General features: G+C 48.5%; 1 protein-coding gene across 3 annotated transcripts in view; it reads left to right on the top strand.

The window, feature by feature from the left end:
• TAF8 (TATA-box binding protein associated factor 8) overlaps positions 1–17,346 on the top strand; it is a 28,020-nt gene extending 10,674 nt beyond the window's left edge. Inside the window, exons 7-9 of one of the 3 annotated variants that reach the window (XM_021691904.2) lie at positions 263–405; positions 6,771–6,910; positions 7,196–8,887. In XM_021691904.2, coding sequence (XP_021547579.1) covers positions 263–405; positions 6,771–6,910; positions 7,196–7,208 — 296 coding nt within the window. In that variant the 3' untranslated portion in view covers positions 7,209–8,887. Of the gene's footprint in view, positions 1–262; positions 406–6,770; positions 6,915–7,195; positions 8,888–17,263 lie in introns of those variants that run through there. The other 2 variants (XM_021691906.2, XM_021691905.2) reach the window with 2 other exon arrangements.
• Positions 17,347–17,649: the final 303 nt, after the last annotated feature.

The raw sequence follows: 17,649 nt of genomic DNA, 5'->3' as shown, positions 1-17,649 counted from the left end.
TGCCACTCCGCCACTTCCTGTGTGCTTGACGAGGTCGCTCCATGCCTCAGGGTCCTCCTCTGTAAAACAGGGCTGGCAATTGTACTTAATAGGGTGGAGGCAAGGATTAAAGATAGCATATGGGACGTTGTGTGGCCCGTGATGAGTGCTCAGAGTGTGTCAGCCATGACTGCTGTTCGTTGCCACTCATGGATCTGTTGGAAGGCTCTTGGCCCACTGCAAGGACACTGACCGGAATGGTGCCTCTCTTCCAATTTCCCAGTGATCGCTGCCAGGCCTTTTACCATCCCCTATCTGACCGCCCTTCTTCCATCGGAGCTGGAGATGCAACAGATGGAAGAGACAGATTCCTCGGAGCAGGATGAGCAGACAGACACAGAGAACCTCCCTCTTCATATCAGCACGGTGGGTCCTGCCTTCTCTCTGCTTCATAGTACCCACAAAACTCATCCATGCTGCCCTCAGCCTGTCACCCTGAGAAGTAGACATGACCTACCCCGGGCCTCTGTTTTTGTGTTAGGGACTTGCGTGATGGGCTCATGATGATCCAAGTGTGACATGAGCTCTTGCATGAGAGACAAGTCCATGTCCTGGGGATCACTCATTCATTCACCAAATATTGAACGGGTGTCTGCCAGAGCCAGGCACAGTTCTGGGTACTGGAGAATTAGTAGGAGACTAAGGAGACAAAATTTCCTGCCCTCACATAGCTAAGAAAAATGATAAATTAGAAGATAGGAAGTAGTATGGGTATGAGGGGATGTGGTACTGGATAGGGTGATTGAGAAGGTGACATGAAGGGAATAAGGCTTGTACATAGCTGGGAGTAGAGCATTCCTTGCAGAGGACACAGGAGATGCAAAGGCCCTGAGGTGGGAGCTGTTGTGTTGAGGCACCTCAAGGCCATCAAGGTAGCATGAAGAAGGGGGAGCTCCTGGACAGTTACATCTTAAAGGTTGTATTAAACACTGGGCTTTTTCTCAGTAAGGGAGGAGCCACTGGGAATGCTGAGCAGAGGAGGGTCAGGGGCTGATGTAGGTTTATTAACAAGGTCGTTCAGGTTGCTGTGTTGAGAGTGGACTGCAGAAGATAAGGGTAGAAGCAAGAGAGACCACTTAGGAGGCTCTGCAGTAAACTGAGGGGTGGTAGTAGAAGCAAAGACAATGAGATGTGGTCAGATAGATTATTTGGTCAGATTTTAGATTACTTTCAGAGAAGAGCCAAGCGATGGAGTGGGTATGAGTTGTGAGAGAAAGAGCGCGCCGAAGAGGAATGCAAGGCATTTCGCCTGAACAACAGGAAAGATGGAGTTGCCTTCAGCCAAGATAGGGAAGCCCTGGGTGGGCCAGGTGGCTGGGGGGAGAGGCAGGAATTCCGGTGAAACAGGGTGGCCCGAGATGCTTATTAGACATCTGGTGGTGATGTCAGGCGGAGAGATGGTTGTATGAGTTGGGAGTTCGAGGAGCTGTTAGGGGTAGAGATGCGAATCTGAGAGTCATCAACATGTAGATTGTGTTTAAAACCATGAGACTGAGTGAGCTCCTTGGGAATGGGTAAGGATAAAAAGAAGAGGAACTGGACTCCGTAAGTATAGACATGTGCTGTCCGTTACAGTAGCCACGTGTGTCTATTTAAACTGAAATTAGAGGTGCCTGGTGGGCTCAGTCGGTGCAATATGTGACTCTTGATCTTGGTGTTGTGAGTTTGAGCCCCACATTGGGTATAGAGATTACTTAAAAACAAAATCTTTAAAAATCTAAAAAATAAATCGAAACTAATGTAATTGAGATGTTAAAATTCAGTTTCTTAGTCACACTGGCCGCTTTTCAAATAGCCACTCATGGCTAGTGGCTACCATACGGGGCAGTGCAGATGCGAACAAACACTGTTGTCATTGCAGAAAGTTCCGTTGGACAGCACTTATATAGACAGTTGTTTCAAGGAATTTGTAAAGGGAAGGAGAAAAATGGAGCGGTGGCCAAAGGGGGAACGTTAAGGGGTTAAGAGAGGCGTTTTTATTTTTGTTTGTTTCTTTAAGATAGAAGAAATAACAGGATGTCAGTATGCCGATGGGATGATCTGGTAGAGAGGAAAAGTGGATGCAGGAGAGACAGAAACATTTTGGATTGATGTTCTTTGGTAGGTGAGAGGTAAGGGATCTAGGGGCCAGGGCATGGTGGAGGGGTTGGCCTTGATAGGGGCATTTCACTCCCAGGGGAGGAGATCGAGTGCGTGGGCAGAGACCAAGGCGGGTGAGACGTGCTCATCAGAGTTCGTGGATGTTCTCGTCTGGGTATTGAGGTGTTGTAATCAGCACATGCGAGGATAAGACCCCACTCGTGTCCCTGTATCTTTGCGAGAAAGTGCCACGTACAGCCACAGAACTGCTAGAAACTTGAGTGCCTTTAAGGACCCTGTGGTCCGCTTACCATATTCATCTATCCTTTAAAGCCGGCCCTGGCTTTGAAGCAAAGGTTGCCTTGGTGGTGGTCATTGGACCAAGCATTCCATGTGTTCTCCAAGGTTCCATGCGGCAGGTGGCAGCCAGCAGCCCCAGTATGCAGGTGGAGCGCAGCCTGTGCTGTCTTCTGTTATTTGCTGACGGGCCTCCTTGCTTGAACACACGTCTCGTTAATGTGGGATTATTCCTTTCCGAATTAGGGCTGGAAGCCCATGGCTTTACCTAAAGCAGAAGAACTTGTTATTCTACACTTCTGTTTGGGACTCAGTTAATTTAGTCTGGGATAGGGTGATTGGGTCTTGGACTCAGATGAGGTTCACCTGATGAGCAGGAGGCATCTTCTAAGCACCAAGTAGCTAACAGGCCTGCAGATGTGTGATGGGTCACCGCAGGCGGTGACTTAGGTGAGGTTGTGGAACGCCAGGAACGCGGGAGCTGCCGTAGGACTCCAGGATACCGAGAGGCCAAGCCAGATGGCAGAGAATAGCAAGAGCTGACCCTCAGAGTCACGCTGGCCCAGCCTCCAGTCGAGACGGCGCTGCTTTCCAGATAATGTGACCTGGGTCACATTCCCTAACATCTGAGTCTGTTTCCTCACAAGTACAAGCAGGAATAGGAAAAGCTATCTCAGCAACGTACATCGGGTGCCTGGCTGGCGGCTCCTTCCCCCAGCCGCCCACCATTTTAGGCTGTACCACCACCTGCTCCTCTATTAAAAGTGAAGAAATAAATACAAAGGCCTCAAGAAAAGGATCCTAGCAACAATTGATATACAGTTGATTGGACTTGTTCATGTTATTCTCTTGAATGGCAAATACAATTCTATGTTTCAGAATTCACAATGTAGAAAGAAACGCACGGCAACCATCCTTTCCCCCATCTTTGTTCCCTGTCATCCACTTCCCCGCCTCTCAAGCAGTCAGTGTCACCAGTCTCTTGTGTATCCTCCCAGAGACACAGTTTCCTCCTTGTTTTAAACAGAAGTAGCAAATCGCAAACGGTTTTCCCTTCCTTTTTTCCTTTATTGGTATATTTTGGTGATCATTCCATACGTGTGTGTTAGGAGCTTCTCCAGCCCTCCTTATGCTTTCATCATGTCCCACTGTGTGGACATAACCATGGAACGTAACCAGCTCCCTGTAGATGGGTGTGTTTTCTATCTGTGGTTTACAGACGTCGTTACAGTGAATTAAATGACTGGTATTTTAAATTATTCTTTTATCTATCAAGGGCAGCAATGCTTTTAAGGACTGTTGCTAGGTGGTTACTTTGTTTAACCGGTTCCGGTTTCTCCATGTACTTGAACATAAAGGGACTATTCATTTTAAATTAGTGTGTAAGAGAGATTTTTTTTTCCTTGTATATTTGAACTAGCTGCCTTCCACAGACAATACCTGTGTCTCAACTCTTGCTCTTTTATGAACAATGTACCATTCATTTGCTCAACAAGTATTTATTTAGTACCTGTATGTGCCAGATACATTCTGGGTGCTTGGGATACCTCAGTGAACAGACCAAACGAAACATCTGCCTTTTGGAAGCCTTTGTGTTGGCCAGGGGGGAAACACAATGAATGTAATATATAAATGAATCATTTACAGTATATTAAAGATGCGGATGCTATTGTTGGGGCAAGGGGACCAAGGAGGGGGAAGATCCAGGGTGAAAGATGGAAGTTTCAGTTTTAAATAGGGTGATCAGGGTAGACATCACTGAGGAGACATTTGACAAGAGACTTGCAGGAAGTGAGCAAGTGAGCCATGTGGATATCTGGGGAAGAGCGTTCTGGAAAGGGAGCTGCCAGTGCAGAGGCCCTAAGGAACAACACAGAGGTGAGTAGGGTTGTGGCTGAGGGAGGCAGTGGGAGGGAGGCTGAGGTCAGGTCAGGTAGGACCCTGCAGTCAGCTTTCAGAACTGGCTTTTAATTGGGTGAGATGGGAGTCATGGGAGGGTGTGGAACGGAAGAGGGACATACCGGAACTTCCTCAAGGATCTCAGACTGTGGGGGAGGTCAGTTAGGAAGTTGCTGCAGTAGTCTTGATGAGAGCTACTGGGGGTCCAACAGGGCAGCTGCAGTAGAGACAGTGGAAGTGGTCAGATTCTACCCGTATTTTGAAGGGTAAGGCCAAGAAATGATCCCAACAGATTTGAATGTGGGAGTCTGAGAAAGAAAAGCAAGGATGACTGTGGAGTTTGGGCTTGAACAACTGGAAGGACGGAGTCACCTCGGGAAGGGCTGGAGCCCCGTTTCTGGCACAGAAGTCTGAGGTGCCTCCTCGAGGCCAGGTAGAGATGTTGAGCGAGCAGGTGGCTGTGCGAGCCTGGGAGTCAGCAGAGAGGTGAGGGCAGAGAGGCGCATGCAGCAGTGGTCGGGGTAGAAAAATGGCGTTGGAAACTGTGAGGCACTGCAGTCACCCGGGGGTGTGGGGGGCTCACCAGAGCTTACACACTGTGGCCTTCGCAGGCTCGGGGAGCTCCTGACAGACTCTTCTGCTCCCACCTTTTTCAAGTAAATCTCAGTGAGTTTGGTACTTTACCTTTATCTACTCCTATCCCTTCCTGTCTCAAGGCTGCCTGTCCCTGAAGGAGGCAAGAAAGTGGCATTTCCAGCTCTACTTGGGAGAAGAGAAGCTGTTGTCCCATGACTCGGGACCCACATCCTGGCCTTGTGAGACAAGTGAGCCGAACGGAGGGAGCCTAGTGCCCTCCAGCAGAGGTCCCAGGGCTGGCTTTTCTGTGCCCCTGACTGTCCCTCCCATCCTTATTATCTCAGGAAACACTTAAGTCATGGTTGAAGTGAACTTGCAGCCACTTTAAGACAGGGCGTTTCCGGTAGAGAAAGGACAGCAGGGAAGTAGGGGGTGAGTTACTGAACCAAGCTATTAACTTCAGAAAGATTGGGCGCCAAATATCCCAGGCAGGTCTGGTTATGGTCACACTTTGGGTCTGGCATGAGCTAGGTTGTCCTGGGGGCAGGCACTCCCTTTCAAGAGACCCTCCAGAAGGTCTACAACGGCTCTAGGTCACTTTGTAGTCCCACTGGATCGGGTGTGGGAGAGGGAAAGCACAGGGACCCTGGATGGAACTGGGTTTTGGGGGAGAGCAGAATTGGTGGGGCAGGGAGGGGTGGGCATCGGAACCTAGAAGTAAGCCAGTTTCTTCAGGCTCACTGAGCCTAAGACTGGAGTCCCTGTCCTCAGCCTGCTGTGCCTTGTGAGGGAACCTGCTGTTCATGTCATCCAGTCACAGCGTCCTCTGCCCTGCTGTCTTTTGACAACAATCTCCTGGTTGAGGTCAGGTCCTCTTTTGTCTCAATTACAGAACCGGAATCTCAGTGACAGGAGCCTTGGCCCGTCACCAGGGGGCGCAGCCCAACCGGCTTCTTCTGGTCACTTCTAGTCCCTCAGGCCTGAGCTTCTAGGTCAAGTCCTCAGTGTGATTTTTCTCCCCATTCCCCTGCAGCTTGTGCTCATTTTAAAGAACTTGGAAAATAGAAGAGAGCATAAATAAGGAAAGGAGACTCAATCACCCATATTCCCAGAACCGGTTTATAATGTTTCAACCTACTTTCAATATGTCTACATATATTATGATTAAAAAAATGTTTTAATTGAAATCATGTTGAATATATTGTAAACCTATAAACTTTTCTCCCAAATCACTTTCCTCAAAGCAAACAGTGAAAGAGCTGACCCACAGGTCACAGATGGGGATTATCGTTGACGTTCCCGTGTTGGCGCCTGCGTGCTGTCTTTGCCTTGGCAGGAACCCTCAGGGCTCAAGAAATGTTTGGCCTCTGCTGCAATGTGATCGTTGGTACCTGTTGCAGGTACCAGATATTTGAGAATCTGGAGGAAAGTGATTTGTTTTGCATTCAGTTTGGTCCAGGAGATGCCCTGTGCACATGATTTGTTCTGGCCCTGCAGATGTCCTGCAAAGCATCTCGGGTCACTTCTCTTTCTTTATCTCCACACAGGCCGGGTTTCCTCCTTGAGCATCCAGATGTTTGCCTCTGACTCCCTGCCCCTGCCAGGCCTCTGTTCTAACTCATGTCCTTGCCTTCTTGAGAGGTTCAGAGTTTTGTTTTCTGTGCTGCCCTGTGTCCAAGCTGTTGGTCTCCTCTTCCTTTGCTAGCCGGCCCCTGCCTGGGCCTCATTTCTCCAGGGCAGAGATAGGTACACTAGAAAGAAAGTGGTCCCTGGGCTTCTAATTTCTTGACGAAAGGGATGCTAATAGTAGTTCTTATTATGGGCATGATCTCTTTCCTTATGCCATTGGTATTTTGCTTTATTTCGGCTTTTGCTCAAAGGATGATTCTGGAGCCGAGAAGGAGAACACCTCTGTCCTGCAGCAGAACCCCTCCTTGTCGGGCAGCCGGAATGGGGAGGAGAACGTCATCGATAACCCCTATCTGCGGCCTGTGAAGAAACCCAAGATTCGCAGGAAGAAGTGAGTTGGAGGCTGGGGTGCAGAGAGGCTTCTCTGGCCAACTGAGGTGGTCTTCTCTGCTCCCTGGCAGAAAAGAGAGGCTCCCCAGTGGGTCTGAACCTAGGGAAAGGAAATCTTTTCCCTTTTCCTCTCCTCACTCATCCCCCATATGTTCCTCTTGCTGCAAAGAGGTTGAGCATCCTGTAGCCCGGGGACCAGCCCTCACAGCCCTAGAGCTGTCCCCCTTAGAAGGAGAGCAGGTGGGGCCCCCACCAGGCAGGCTCCATGGATTCCTCTTCTTTCTAGGTCGCTCTCGTGAGCTGAGAAGGAAGCCTGCCTTGTACAGAGACGCGGACACCACTCTCCTGGGGCAGTTAAAGCCACTGGAGGGAAGAAGAGAGGGTGGCCTCCTCAAGGTCAAGCCAAGGCAGCCGGTGTGACTGGGCATGATTTTAATAGCAAACTCAAATATTAAGACCACCTGTTTTCACTGGATATTTGGGTGGAGGAAGACATGATGGTAATGATCAGACTTTCTGAATCCACCTGAGTGACTTCAGTTATTGTCACAGAACTTGATTCCTTTGAATCCTGGAAGACCAGGCATGTGCAGATAAGTCACACACACAGGAGTTAGAGTGATGCATAAGGGTAGCCCTCTCTCCTGGGAGATTGATCACTGGCTGTCCCTCTGTGGGATGTGTGCTTGGGAACTACCCACTAAGTCCTGCTCCATCCTGGGAAAAGAGGTTTTCTCTGATAAGAGCCCTAATCAGTGGATATATTATTTTGTGACTTGTAGAGGAATCACCGATTGTAAACAACAGGAAAAGGATTTGATGGCAGGGTTGGGCGGGGGGTTAGAATTTGAGGGATGGACCTGACCGGTCTGCTGGAAGGCTAGCGTGGACCGAAGGCTGTGGTCCCACCTTATGGCAGAAGTGGGCTGAGAGGAGCCTGCAGGCCAAGCCAGGGTATTCTTCCAGAAGCAGGTCTGAATCTGATCAACCTCTTTTCTTTCTGGGGAGAGAGGACTTCGTCCTTGATGTACCCTACAAACCAAAACAAAAAAAGCAAGTGTTAAGGAAGATACTGGGCAAGCTGATACCCTTTGGCTGGTCTCCAAAGGAAGAGATTTAAAAACCCAAGTCCAAAGAAGAAAAATGCCAGCAACACCTGGAAGTTAACACAGGATAAACAAGTTGTTCCTTGGGTTAGTGTCCTAAGGTCCGTATCGAACTTTCCCGATGCTCTACTTCCAGAGTCATCTCTTAATCTTCCATGCTCTAGGTGAATTTGAAAACTTGAAGAACTTGAAGGCAGGTTCCACGTTCCTCCGGCCTCACTCTTGCCCTAGGGCCCTCCATCCCATTGCCTGGAGGCAAAGGAGCTGCTTGTCAGTCACTGAAGATGGCATGCCAGGGAGATATTTGGGTTCCCCCACTCCGGACCAAATAAGCATTCAGGTTTGCAGTGGCCTGAAACTCTTCGACTGGACAGCAGTCAGAGCGGGCCTTTGCTGAGTTTGTGATTCGGCTCGTGGCGATTCTTGGCCGGTTGAGTTTACAGGCCCAGGTTTGAGCTCTGGCAGGTGCAGGGCTGAGACCTTGCCGGCTTGCTGTTCGCTCTCGGGGCAGCCACCCCTGTCAGCATTTCTGCACTTCCTCTTTCGCCATTACTGTCCAAAACCAGCACCTGCCCCATGCCACAAATCTGAGGGAAGAGGAGGCGGGTTTGGGAAAGAGTTGCTACTTCTGCTGTTGAGATTGGAGGCCCGAATTCTGGATGCGAGGCCCTGGGAGATGATTAGACAGCTTGAAACACTGACCCGACTGTTGATGTGTAAAAACTGTGTATAATTCTCAATGTATATTTATAAATTTCTATTTTTTATAACTTTGGGAGACTTCTTGGAGGGAAAACGTAGTAAACAGAGCCAGATTAAGGACGTGATTTATGAGCTCTTAATCAAAGGTCATAATAAAAGCTTTGCAAATGAAACAGAATGATATACTTTGAACTTAATTTGTATTCAGAAGTACAGCAAGGAGTAAGACTGTAGACAGATAAGGTTTAGTCCTTCTGTTGGACTAATTACCCCTGGGTACTATATAAAACTTTCTACTTTGGAAATTTTCAAACACAGAATGAGGAAAGTATATATGCTTTCCCTGTATATCCTTCACCCAGCTTCAACACTAAGCAGTATCTTTTCAATTCTGTTTCATTGATGTCTCCCACCTTTTTTTTCCTTTATTTTTTCTTCCTGGAGGTTTTTTTTTTTTTTAAGATTTTATTTATTTATTTGAGCGAGAGAGCAAGAGCGGGGGGAGGGGCAGAGGGGGAGGCAAAGGGACCAGCAGACTCCCCGCTGAGCGAGGAGCGGATGCGGGGCCTCAATCTCACTGAGATCATGACCCTGAGATCACAACCTGATCTGAAATGGAGAGTCGGAGGACACTTAACCAACTAAGCCACCCACGTGCCCCTCTTCCTAGGGTTTTAAAGTAAATGCAAGACCTGTGTCATTTAATCTGTAAATAGGTCATCATACATCTCTCTCTGATAGACCTTTTTTTTTCTAATTTTGAAATTATAGATTCACAGGCTGTTAGAAAGAAAAAAATGTCCCATGTACCCTTGGCCCAGTTTCCCCCATCGATAGCATCTTGTGTAACAGGTGCAGTATCAGACCCAGGAGACTGGCCTCAGTACAACCCACAGAGCCTATTCGGATTTCACCTTGTCCTCTGTGTGTGAGCAGTTCTGTGCGGTTTGGTTACACATGGATTCATGTAACGACCGCCACAATCAAGATACAGAACATTTCCATCACCACCACCACCTCCCTCATGCAGTCTCTCCATAACCACATCCACCTCTCCCCATCCCTAATCCCTGGCGGCCGCTCTTCTGTTCTTCTGTTCTCCATCTTTATAATTGTATTCAAAGATTGTTGGGGTGCCTGCCTGGCTCAGTCAGTTAAGTGGCTGCCTTTGGCTCAGGTCATGATCTCAGAGTCCTGGGATCAAGCCTCTGTCAGGCTTCCGGCTCAGCGGGGGAGTCTGCTTCTCCTTCTCCCTCTGCCCCTCCCCCCCCCGCTCATGTTTTCTCTCTCTCTCTCTCTCTCTCTCTCTCAAATAAAATCTTTAAAAAATAAAGATTATTAATATAAATGGGGGTGCCTGGCTAGCTCAGTTGGTAGAGCCTGCAACTCTTTTTTTTTTTTTAAGATTTTTTATTTATTTACTTGAGAGAGAGAGACAGAGAGAGAGCACATGAGAGGGGGGAGGGTCAGAGGGAGAAGCAGACTCCCTGCCGAGCAGGGAGCCCGATGCGGGACTCGATCCCGGGACTCCAGGATCATGACCTGAGCCGAAGGCAGTTGCTTAACCAACTGAGCCACCCAGGCGCCCCGAGAGCATGCAACTCTTGATTAGGGGGTTTGAGTTCGAGCCCCACGTTAGGCATAGAATTTACATGAAAAAAAAAAAGATTGTTAATATAAATGGAATCATAAAGTTATAACCTTTCAAGTTTGGCTTTTTTCACTCAGCATGAGTAAGAGCCCTCTGGGTTGTGTGTATTGGTAGTTCCTTTGGGTTTTTTTTGCTGAGTCATACTTCATGGTATGGATGTACCACACAGTGTGTGTAACTATTCACATTTTGAGGAACATCGAGGTTGTTTCCAGTTTCAGCCTATTATGAATAAAGTGGCTATACACATTTGTGTATAGGTTTTTATGTAAACATAAGTTTCACTTCTCTACAATTAATATCCAAGAATGTGATTACTGGGTCCTGTGGTAACTGCATGTTTAATGTTAAAAGGAACTGAAACTCTCCCAGAGTAGCTGTACCATTCTTTTTTTTTTTTTTTTTTTTAAGATTTTATTTATTTGACAGAGAGACAGCGAGAGAGGGAACACAAGCAGGGGGGGGAGCGGGAGAGGGAGAAGCAGGCTTCCCACTGAGCAGGGAGCCTGATGCGGGGCTCGATCCCAGGACCCCAGGACCATGACCTGAGCTGAAGGCAGACACTTAACGACTGAGCCACCCAGGTGCCCCGTAGCTGTACCATTCTGCATTCCTATTAGCAGTATATGAGTGATCCAGTTTCTTCACATCTTCACCAATATTTGGTGTTACTATTTTATGTTGCTTTAGCCATTCTGACAGGGGTGTAATAATACCTCATTGTGACCTTAATTTGTATTTTTCTAATGGCTAGATGTGTTTATTTGCTATCTGGTGGAATCCAGTTGAGTCTTTTGCCCATTTTCTCATTGGGTTGCTTCTTTGTTTTGAAATTTCTTTATTCTAGATACAAGAACTCTTGTCAGGTGTGCAGTTTGCAGACACTTTCCCACTCCACAGCTTGTCCTTGTGTCCTCCCCACAGGATCTTCTGCAGACCAAAAAGCTTTTAATTTTGAAGACCAACTTATCAGTGTTTTCTTTTATGGGTATTTTTAGTGTTGGGTCTAAAACTGTTCACCAAGCCCTAGCTCCTGAAAATCTTTTTCTTTTTTTTTTTTGGTAACATTTTTATAAATTTATGTTTTACATTTTAGTCCTTGATCTATTTTGAGTATATTTTTATAGAAGGTGTGAGATTTAGTTCATTATTTTGTCTGTAAATGTCCAATTGATCCAGCACCTTTTATCTTCCTTCATTGAATTACATTTGTACCTTTGTCAAGACTTAGTTTTTTGTGTGTTGGGGGGCAGATTTGTGTGGGTTGCTAGACTTTTTTTTTTTTTTAACATAATCACCATGTCAATATACTTAACAAATGAACAGAGATTTCATGATAGCTTTAGTATCCAGTTCATATTCAGTTTTTTTCCAGTTGTCTCAAAAATGTTTGTTTTTAATAGTTGCCTTGCTTGAATCAAGATCAGAATAAGATCCACACACTGCACTTGGTTTTCACATCTCCTAAGTGTACAGCAGTCCCTCTGCTATTTACTGATGAGCATGCCCCTTCCTTGGCCCCCCTCCTGGGCCTGCAGCCCCCAGTCTGGCCTCTGGCGAGGACACTCAGCAAGCCCCCTTCCTTTGTTTCTGACCAAGGGCCAGTTAAATGGTGACCAGTGAAAACTGAGAAACCAGTAAGAAAATGGCCTGGCCTTCTGGGGAAACAAGCGTAAAAGGAACTGACGTCCTTGAGCTTTGTTTTTCTAGAATCCTGAAGTTGCTCTAAGAGGCCATGTGGTTCAGTAGAACAAAGCTTGCTGACATGTGTATTTATGGCCCCACAATTGACCAGCTGTGAAATCTTGAGCAAATCACTAAACTACCAAACCAGTTTCCATAAAACGGGATAATTATGATACCTTGTGAGGAGGATTTAATGAGAAATGTTTGTAACCATGGCTTATAAGTGACAATATTATTCTATTGCCAGACTATTTCCTGTTGCTTTAAAAATTACATATAAAAACTAATACTGAGAACTTAACTCTTGCCCATCACTGTTTTACAGGTATTGACTCATTTACTCCTCACAATGATCTCATAGTAGATTTTCTTACTGCTTCCATTTCCAACTGAGGATGGGGAGGCGCAGGGAGGCTGGTAGCTTCCCACAGCCCCTGCCGCTGCCGAGTCCCAGAACTATAGTCTGCACCCAGCATCCTGCTGCCGAGCTCATGCTTTTTACCTTTGGCTATTGCTTCACGGCCGTACATGCTTGTATCTCAAATGCACTGAGTGCTTCTGTGTGCAAAGTGATTCCCACTATACACCCATGCTGCCGTGGCCTGCAGGTGGGAGGAGAAGGAGCTAGAAATGGAACCAGTGACACAGAGAGGGGGATGGGGAGGCAGGATGGGGAGGCAGGCTAAGGCTGCCAGTCACAGCTCTGTCCATTCCTCGATGAAGTAGATGAAGGGACAAAAATATTTGTGAAGGATTTTGGTCAGTTTATGAATAATGGATCTGTAGCAGATTATAAAGGAGGCTATGGGTTTTCTGGTACAAGGAGAGTGAGGATCTTGTCAGGGGAAACGCCTGTGGCCCCTTTCCCTGCCCTGTGGGGGCCCTGGCAGAGACAGGCTGGAACAACTTTTAGTCTGACCTAAGGTGGTATCTCTACTGGATTAAATGGTGTGTTCCAATATGAGTTGGGCTGTAGAGCCCCCAAAAGTCCCCAAAATCTAGTGGTTTAAGACAGAAATGTACACCTTCTATGAAAGTCTGAGTGAGTAGGCGCTCCAGGCTGGCTTGGTGGCCCGATGGTGTCAAGTGTCCTTCTATTTCATGGCTCCTCCATCACCTCAGGTGCTGTTCGCATCCATGTGATGGAAGGTGGCTGCCACCCTATCCACTGGCTCCGCGTTCCAGCCTGGGGGAAGGAGGAGAGAGGAGGCGTCTGTACAGGAGAGCTCAAGCCCCAGAAGCTGCCCCCTTGTAGTCAATGGCCCCACCAAACTGCAAGGGAAGTGAGGAAATGTGGGCTTTAGCTGAGTGTCTAGGTAAAATTTGGGAGCCCTGTCACCATGGAAAGAACAAAAGAATGGATCTGGAGGACAGCCGGCAATCTGCCACAAATGAGGTTGAGGGCGTGTGCCCAGGAATGCCTTGGTGGGACAGGCAGCAAACCCCTCCTGAACACAGAAGCCACCAGACTTGGCACCCTTGGCTCCGCCAGCTGGGCCCAGAGGCCAACAGCTGGGTGCTCCTCTAGGCTGGGGCCCTCAGTGTAAGTCCAACCCAGCTTTTGCCTCTGATGTGTGACCTTGTTGGCTGCCCCTTCCTTCAGAGTTGTTCCTTTGGCTTCTATGACATGGCTCTCCTTTCCTTGTTATCCTACCTCTTGGCTTCCCTTTTCTTTGCTGGCTCTTCCCCTGACCCACCCAGCTGTGGATGGTCCCAAACACTCTTCTGCTTATACAAGGAGATGGCTCATCTGCTCCTCCACCTCCATCTGGTACCTCCCCGGGAGTCCTCAGCATCCATTTCTGTCTGTAGCTCGCTCGCCACTGAGCTGTCTGGCTATACTCTGAATGCAACACAGTCTGATTGGCTTTGATTCCATGTCGGATGCCCAGCTCTCCCACTTCAGAAGGAAGTTAGAGACAGACCAATAGCTGCTGGCCCTTGAGTACTTGCCTTGGGCCTTGGTGGCAGGCTTTACAGCATTGCCTCACCCTCCCAGCCCTTCCCCCCGACCCCCGGGGGGCTAAACACTCTGGAATCTTCCTTCTTCCGGTCAGTCACCAAATTCTGCCACATCGTCCCCCCGTGCCAGTCTGATGCTGCACCTCCCTGCTGTCCCCCAGCCTGTGTCCCCTGCAGACCCACCTTCCTACCCGTGCTTTCCCTCCCTGCAGGACGACTCGCAGTTCTTCCCTATGGCTCCTTACCCCAAGTCGAACTGCCCAACTGGCTTCCCAGGGCCTCTGCCAATTCATTGTTTCTTTTGGATAACTCCTATCTCTTTCATTTATTCAACAACTGTGGATCTAGCGCCTTCTGTGTAGGCCAGGCACTACGCCAGGCCCTAAGGGTACCTTGGTGAACAAGACAGACATGGCCCCTGCCCCCAGGGAATTCAATTCGGTGGGGGGTGGGGGGACGGGGATGGGGAGAAAACAAAACCAGAAGCATTAGAGATTGTGGAGAAATGTGAAGAAGGACATCAACGGGGGTCTTTATGCCTTGAGGGGAGAAGGCCATTCTCGTCACTGTTGCACCCGTGCCTTCTTTTGTAATCTTCCTGGCCACCACCTCCTAAAATCTGGCCTGTCCTTCCAGCCTGCATGTCCTCTCCAGATTATATTGATCCTTTCTTTCCTCATTCACTCATTCAACAAACATTAACTGAGCCAGGCAGTTGGGATAAAGCAGAGTGTAGTAAAGTCATTACCTTCTCTCTCTCTCTTTTTTTTTATTTTAAAGATTTTATTATTTGAGAGAGAGAGACAGCGAGAGAGGGAACACAAGCAGGGGGAGTGGGAGAGGGAGAAGCAGGCTTCCCGCTGAGCAGGGAGCCTGATGTGGGGCTTGATCCCAGGATCCTGGGATCATGACCCGAGCCGAAGGCAGACGCTTAATGACTGAGCCACCCAGGCGCCCCAATCATTACCTTCTCTGACCTTACGGTCCAGTTGTTGCACAGACAGCTCACAAACAACAGACATGTACCGTTGGGTGGTGAAGTGGGGTCCCGAAAGGAAAACGGTAGTGTGCTTTGTGTAATTTAAAGATTTATTTATTTATTTTAGAGAGAGGGAGCGCGTGCACGTGCACACCTACACACGTCCGTTGGGGGTAGGGGCAGAGGTAGAGGGAAAGAATCTCAGGCAGACTCCATGTTGAGCCCACCGTGGGGCTCGATCTCACCACCCATGAGATGATGACCTGAGCCAAGATCAAGAGTTGGAGGCTTAACCGACTGAGCCACCCAGGCACCCCTACTTTAGATAATTTAAGGAAAATTTAATAAAGGGATTACCTCCAATGGTGGTGTAGGGGATAGTTACCAGAACCTGGAGAGAGGCCTCTGTGGGCGCCTTCTGCCAAGAGCTGAGGCCTTAGGTCATTGAGGTGCCCAGTCACACACAGCAACCTTGCAGGGAAGGAGCCAGCTGGGAAATTAATACCCTGACCTCAGGCTCCTCCCTCCAAACTTCCAGTGTTCTGCCTGTCCTCTGCTGAATGGAAGCTGGAAACCAGAGGACCAGCGTTGGAGGGCACAGCGCAGGGGGAAGGTGGGAGGGAGTGGATCTGGAGGAGCCGATGAGAGGAGCTAGGTGCCAAAGGGGTTGCTATTTTATTTTATTTTATTTTATTTTATTTTTTAAGATTTTATTTATTTATTTGAGAGAGGGCAGGGTGGAGAAGGGACAGGGGAGGGGCAGAGGGAGAGGGAGAAGCAGACTCCCCCGCTGAGCAGGGAACCTGACAGAGGCTTGATCCCCGGACTCCAAGATAATGACCTGGGCTGAAGTCAGATGCTTAACTCACTGAGCCACCCAGGTGCCCCAACGGGGTTACTACATTAGAAAGGGTAGGGAAGGAAAGCTGTCTTTGAGCAGGGCTCTGAATGCATCGATGAGGCCAGCCGAGTGGAAAAGCATTCCAGGGAGAGGGAGAAGCAAGCGCTGTGTGCCTGGAGAAGGTGGGAGAGGGGGGTCAGGGAGGAGCAGGGGCCACACCATGCAAAGCCTCCTGGGCCTGAGTAAGGGCTTTGGGGGTTATTCACAGATGGGTAGCAAGGGCGTGTCAGGATCATTCTGGCCGCTGGGTGGTGGTCTGGCTGTAGGGCCATGATGAGACTACTTGTCTTCAGTTAGTTCCACAAAGTTTGGCATTTAGCAAACGTGATTCAACTAGGGGGACAGCCAGCAACCCCCAAACTGGAGGCCCCAGGAGAGCCAACCAGGCCTTTGGGCCTCTCCCTGCAGTCTGAGTCCTGTACCAAGGGAGAGGGAAGAAACAAACACATAGTAACTCCTTTCCCCCAGGCGCTCACTTGTAGTCAGGGAGACAATAAACACAAGAACCTGTTTAACACCACACATCTAGACCGAGGAACAAGTGTCGGGAAAGGGTTGGACTCAAGGGCTGAAGACTGGCCTGAATGGGGTGGGGTTAGCAAGCAAAGCTTCTGGAAGAGGTAAGGGACAGGGGAGATCTGAGACGGCCTGAGGGAAGATGGGAGGGCAGGTGACCCAGCCTGAGAGGACTCAGGTGCTCAGGTACCCTCCACCCTCAAGGCCCTGCTTCCCCTGCACAGCCCCTGAGTCTCCTTTGCCCCTCCTGTAACATCTGCAGAGGCTAGTTTGGTGTCAGGTGGAACCAGCCTTCTACCTCGTGAATCTGGCAGAGGTCCCTTCTGTGGCATTGCCCCAGGAAAGGGGCCTTTTTTTTTTTTTTTTAAGATTTTATTTATTTATCTGAGAGAGAGAGATCATAAGCAGAGGGGAGGGGCAGAGGGAGAGGGAGAAGCAGACTCCCCACTGAGCAGGGAGCCTGACATGGGGCTCGATCCCAGGACCCTGAGATCATGACCTGAGCCGAAGGCAGAGGCTTAACCAACTGAGCTACCCAGGCACCCCGAAAGTGGTCATTTGAATTGATGGGGTCTGGGGTTAGAAGGGGCCCTGCTCCAGCTCATTTACCCAGGTGAGTTCCTGATAAGCTGCGAGGCTTTTAAATAGAAGGGTCAGGAGGCTCAGAGGTCTTTAGGAGTAGTGCCCTGGGTGTAAGAGGAATGGCCTGAGCCTTGCCAGTTATTTGTCATCATGAAAGAGCCCTGGGGCCCCAAATTCTAATTTGATTTCTTTAGGACTTTGTTAAGCATTCATTTATGAATTTTCTTCAACCACTGATGATGGGTCTATCATTCTTCTGTTTTACTCAGGCTCATACTGAAACAAGTTTTTAATTCTCTGCACTTCAGTCAGCCCACAGTGCCCAGGTTCAAGTGGGGGGCAGCCGGCCCGAGGGTAGAGATTTCCCATGGACATTCTCGCTTCTGGAAACACATTCGAGGTATTTCTCCTCCTCTTGGAGCGAGCGGCTTACCCCCATCTCCATTTTATTACCTGCTTTTCCTTCTTTACTAAAAAGTTTTTTATTTAATTTTGAATAGATAATATATGTACACAGTAGAAAATTTCAAAGACAGAAAAAGATAAAGTGATGACTAAGCATCTCCTTCTTGCCCTGTTTCCCAGACTCCCAGGTCTCTTTCCTGGAGGCTACCAGTATGTTAGCATCAATATTTTGTCTTATGTATTCTTCCAG

The sequence above is a fragment of the Neomonachus schauinslandi genome, chromosome 8 (assembly GCF_002201575.2).
Source record: "Neomonachus schauinslandi chromosome 8, ASM220157v2, whole genome shotgun sequence".
Lineage (NCBI taxonomy): Eukaryota > Metazoa > Chordata > Mammalia > Carnivora > Phocidae > Neomonachus > Neomonachus schauinslandi.
Note: the sequence above shows the minus strand (reverse complement) of the source record. Positions and strands in the feature narration are given on the sequence as shown.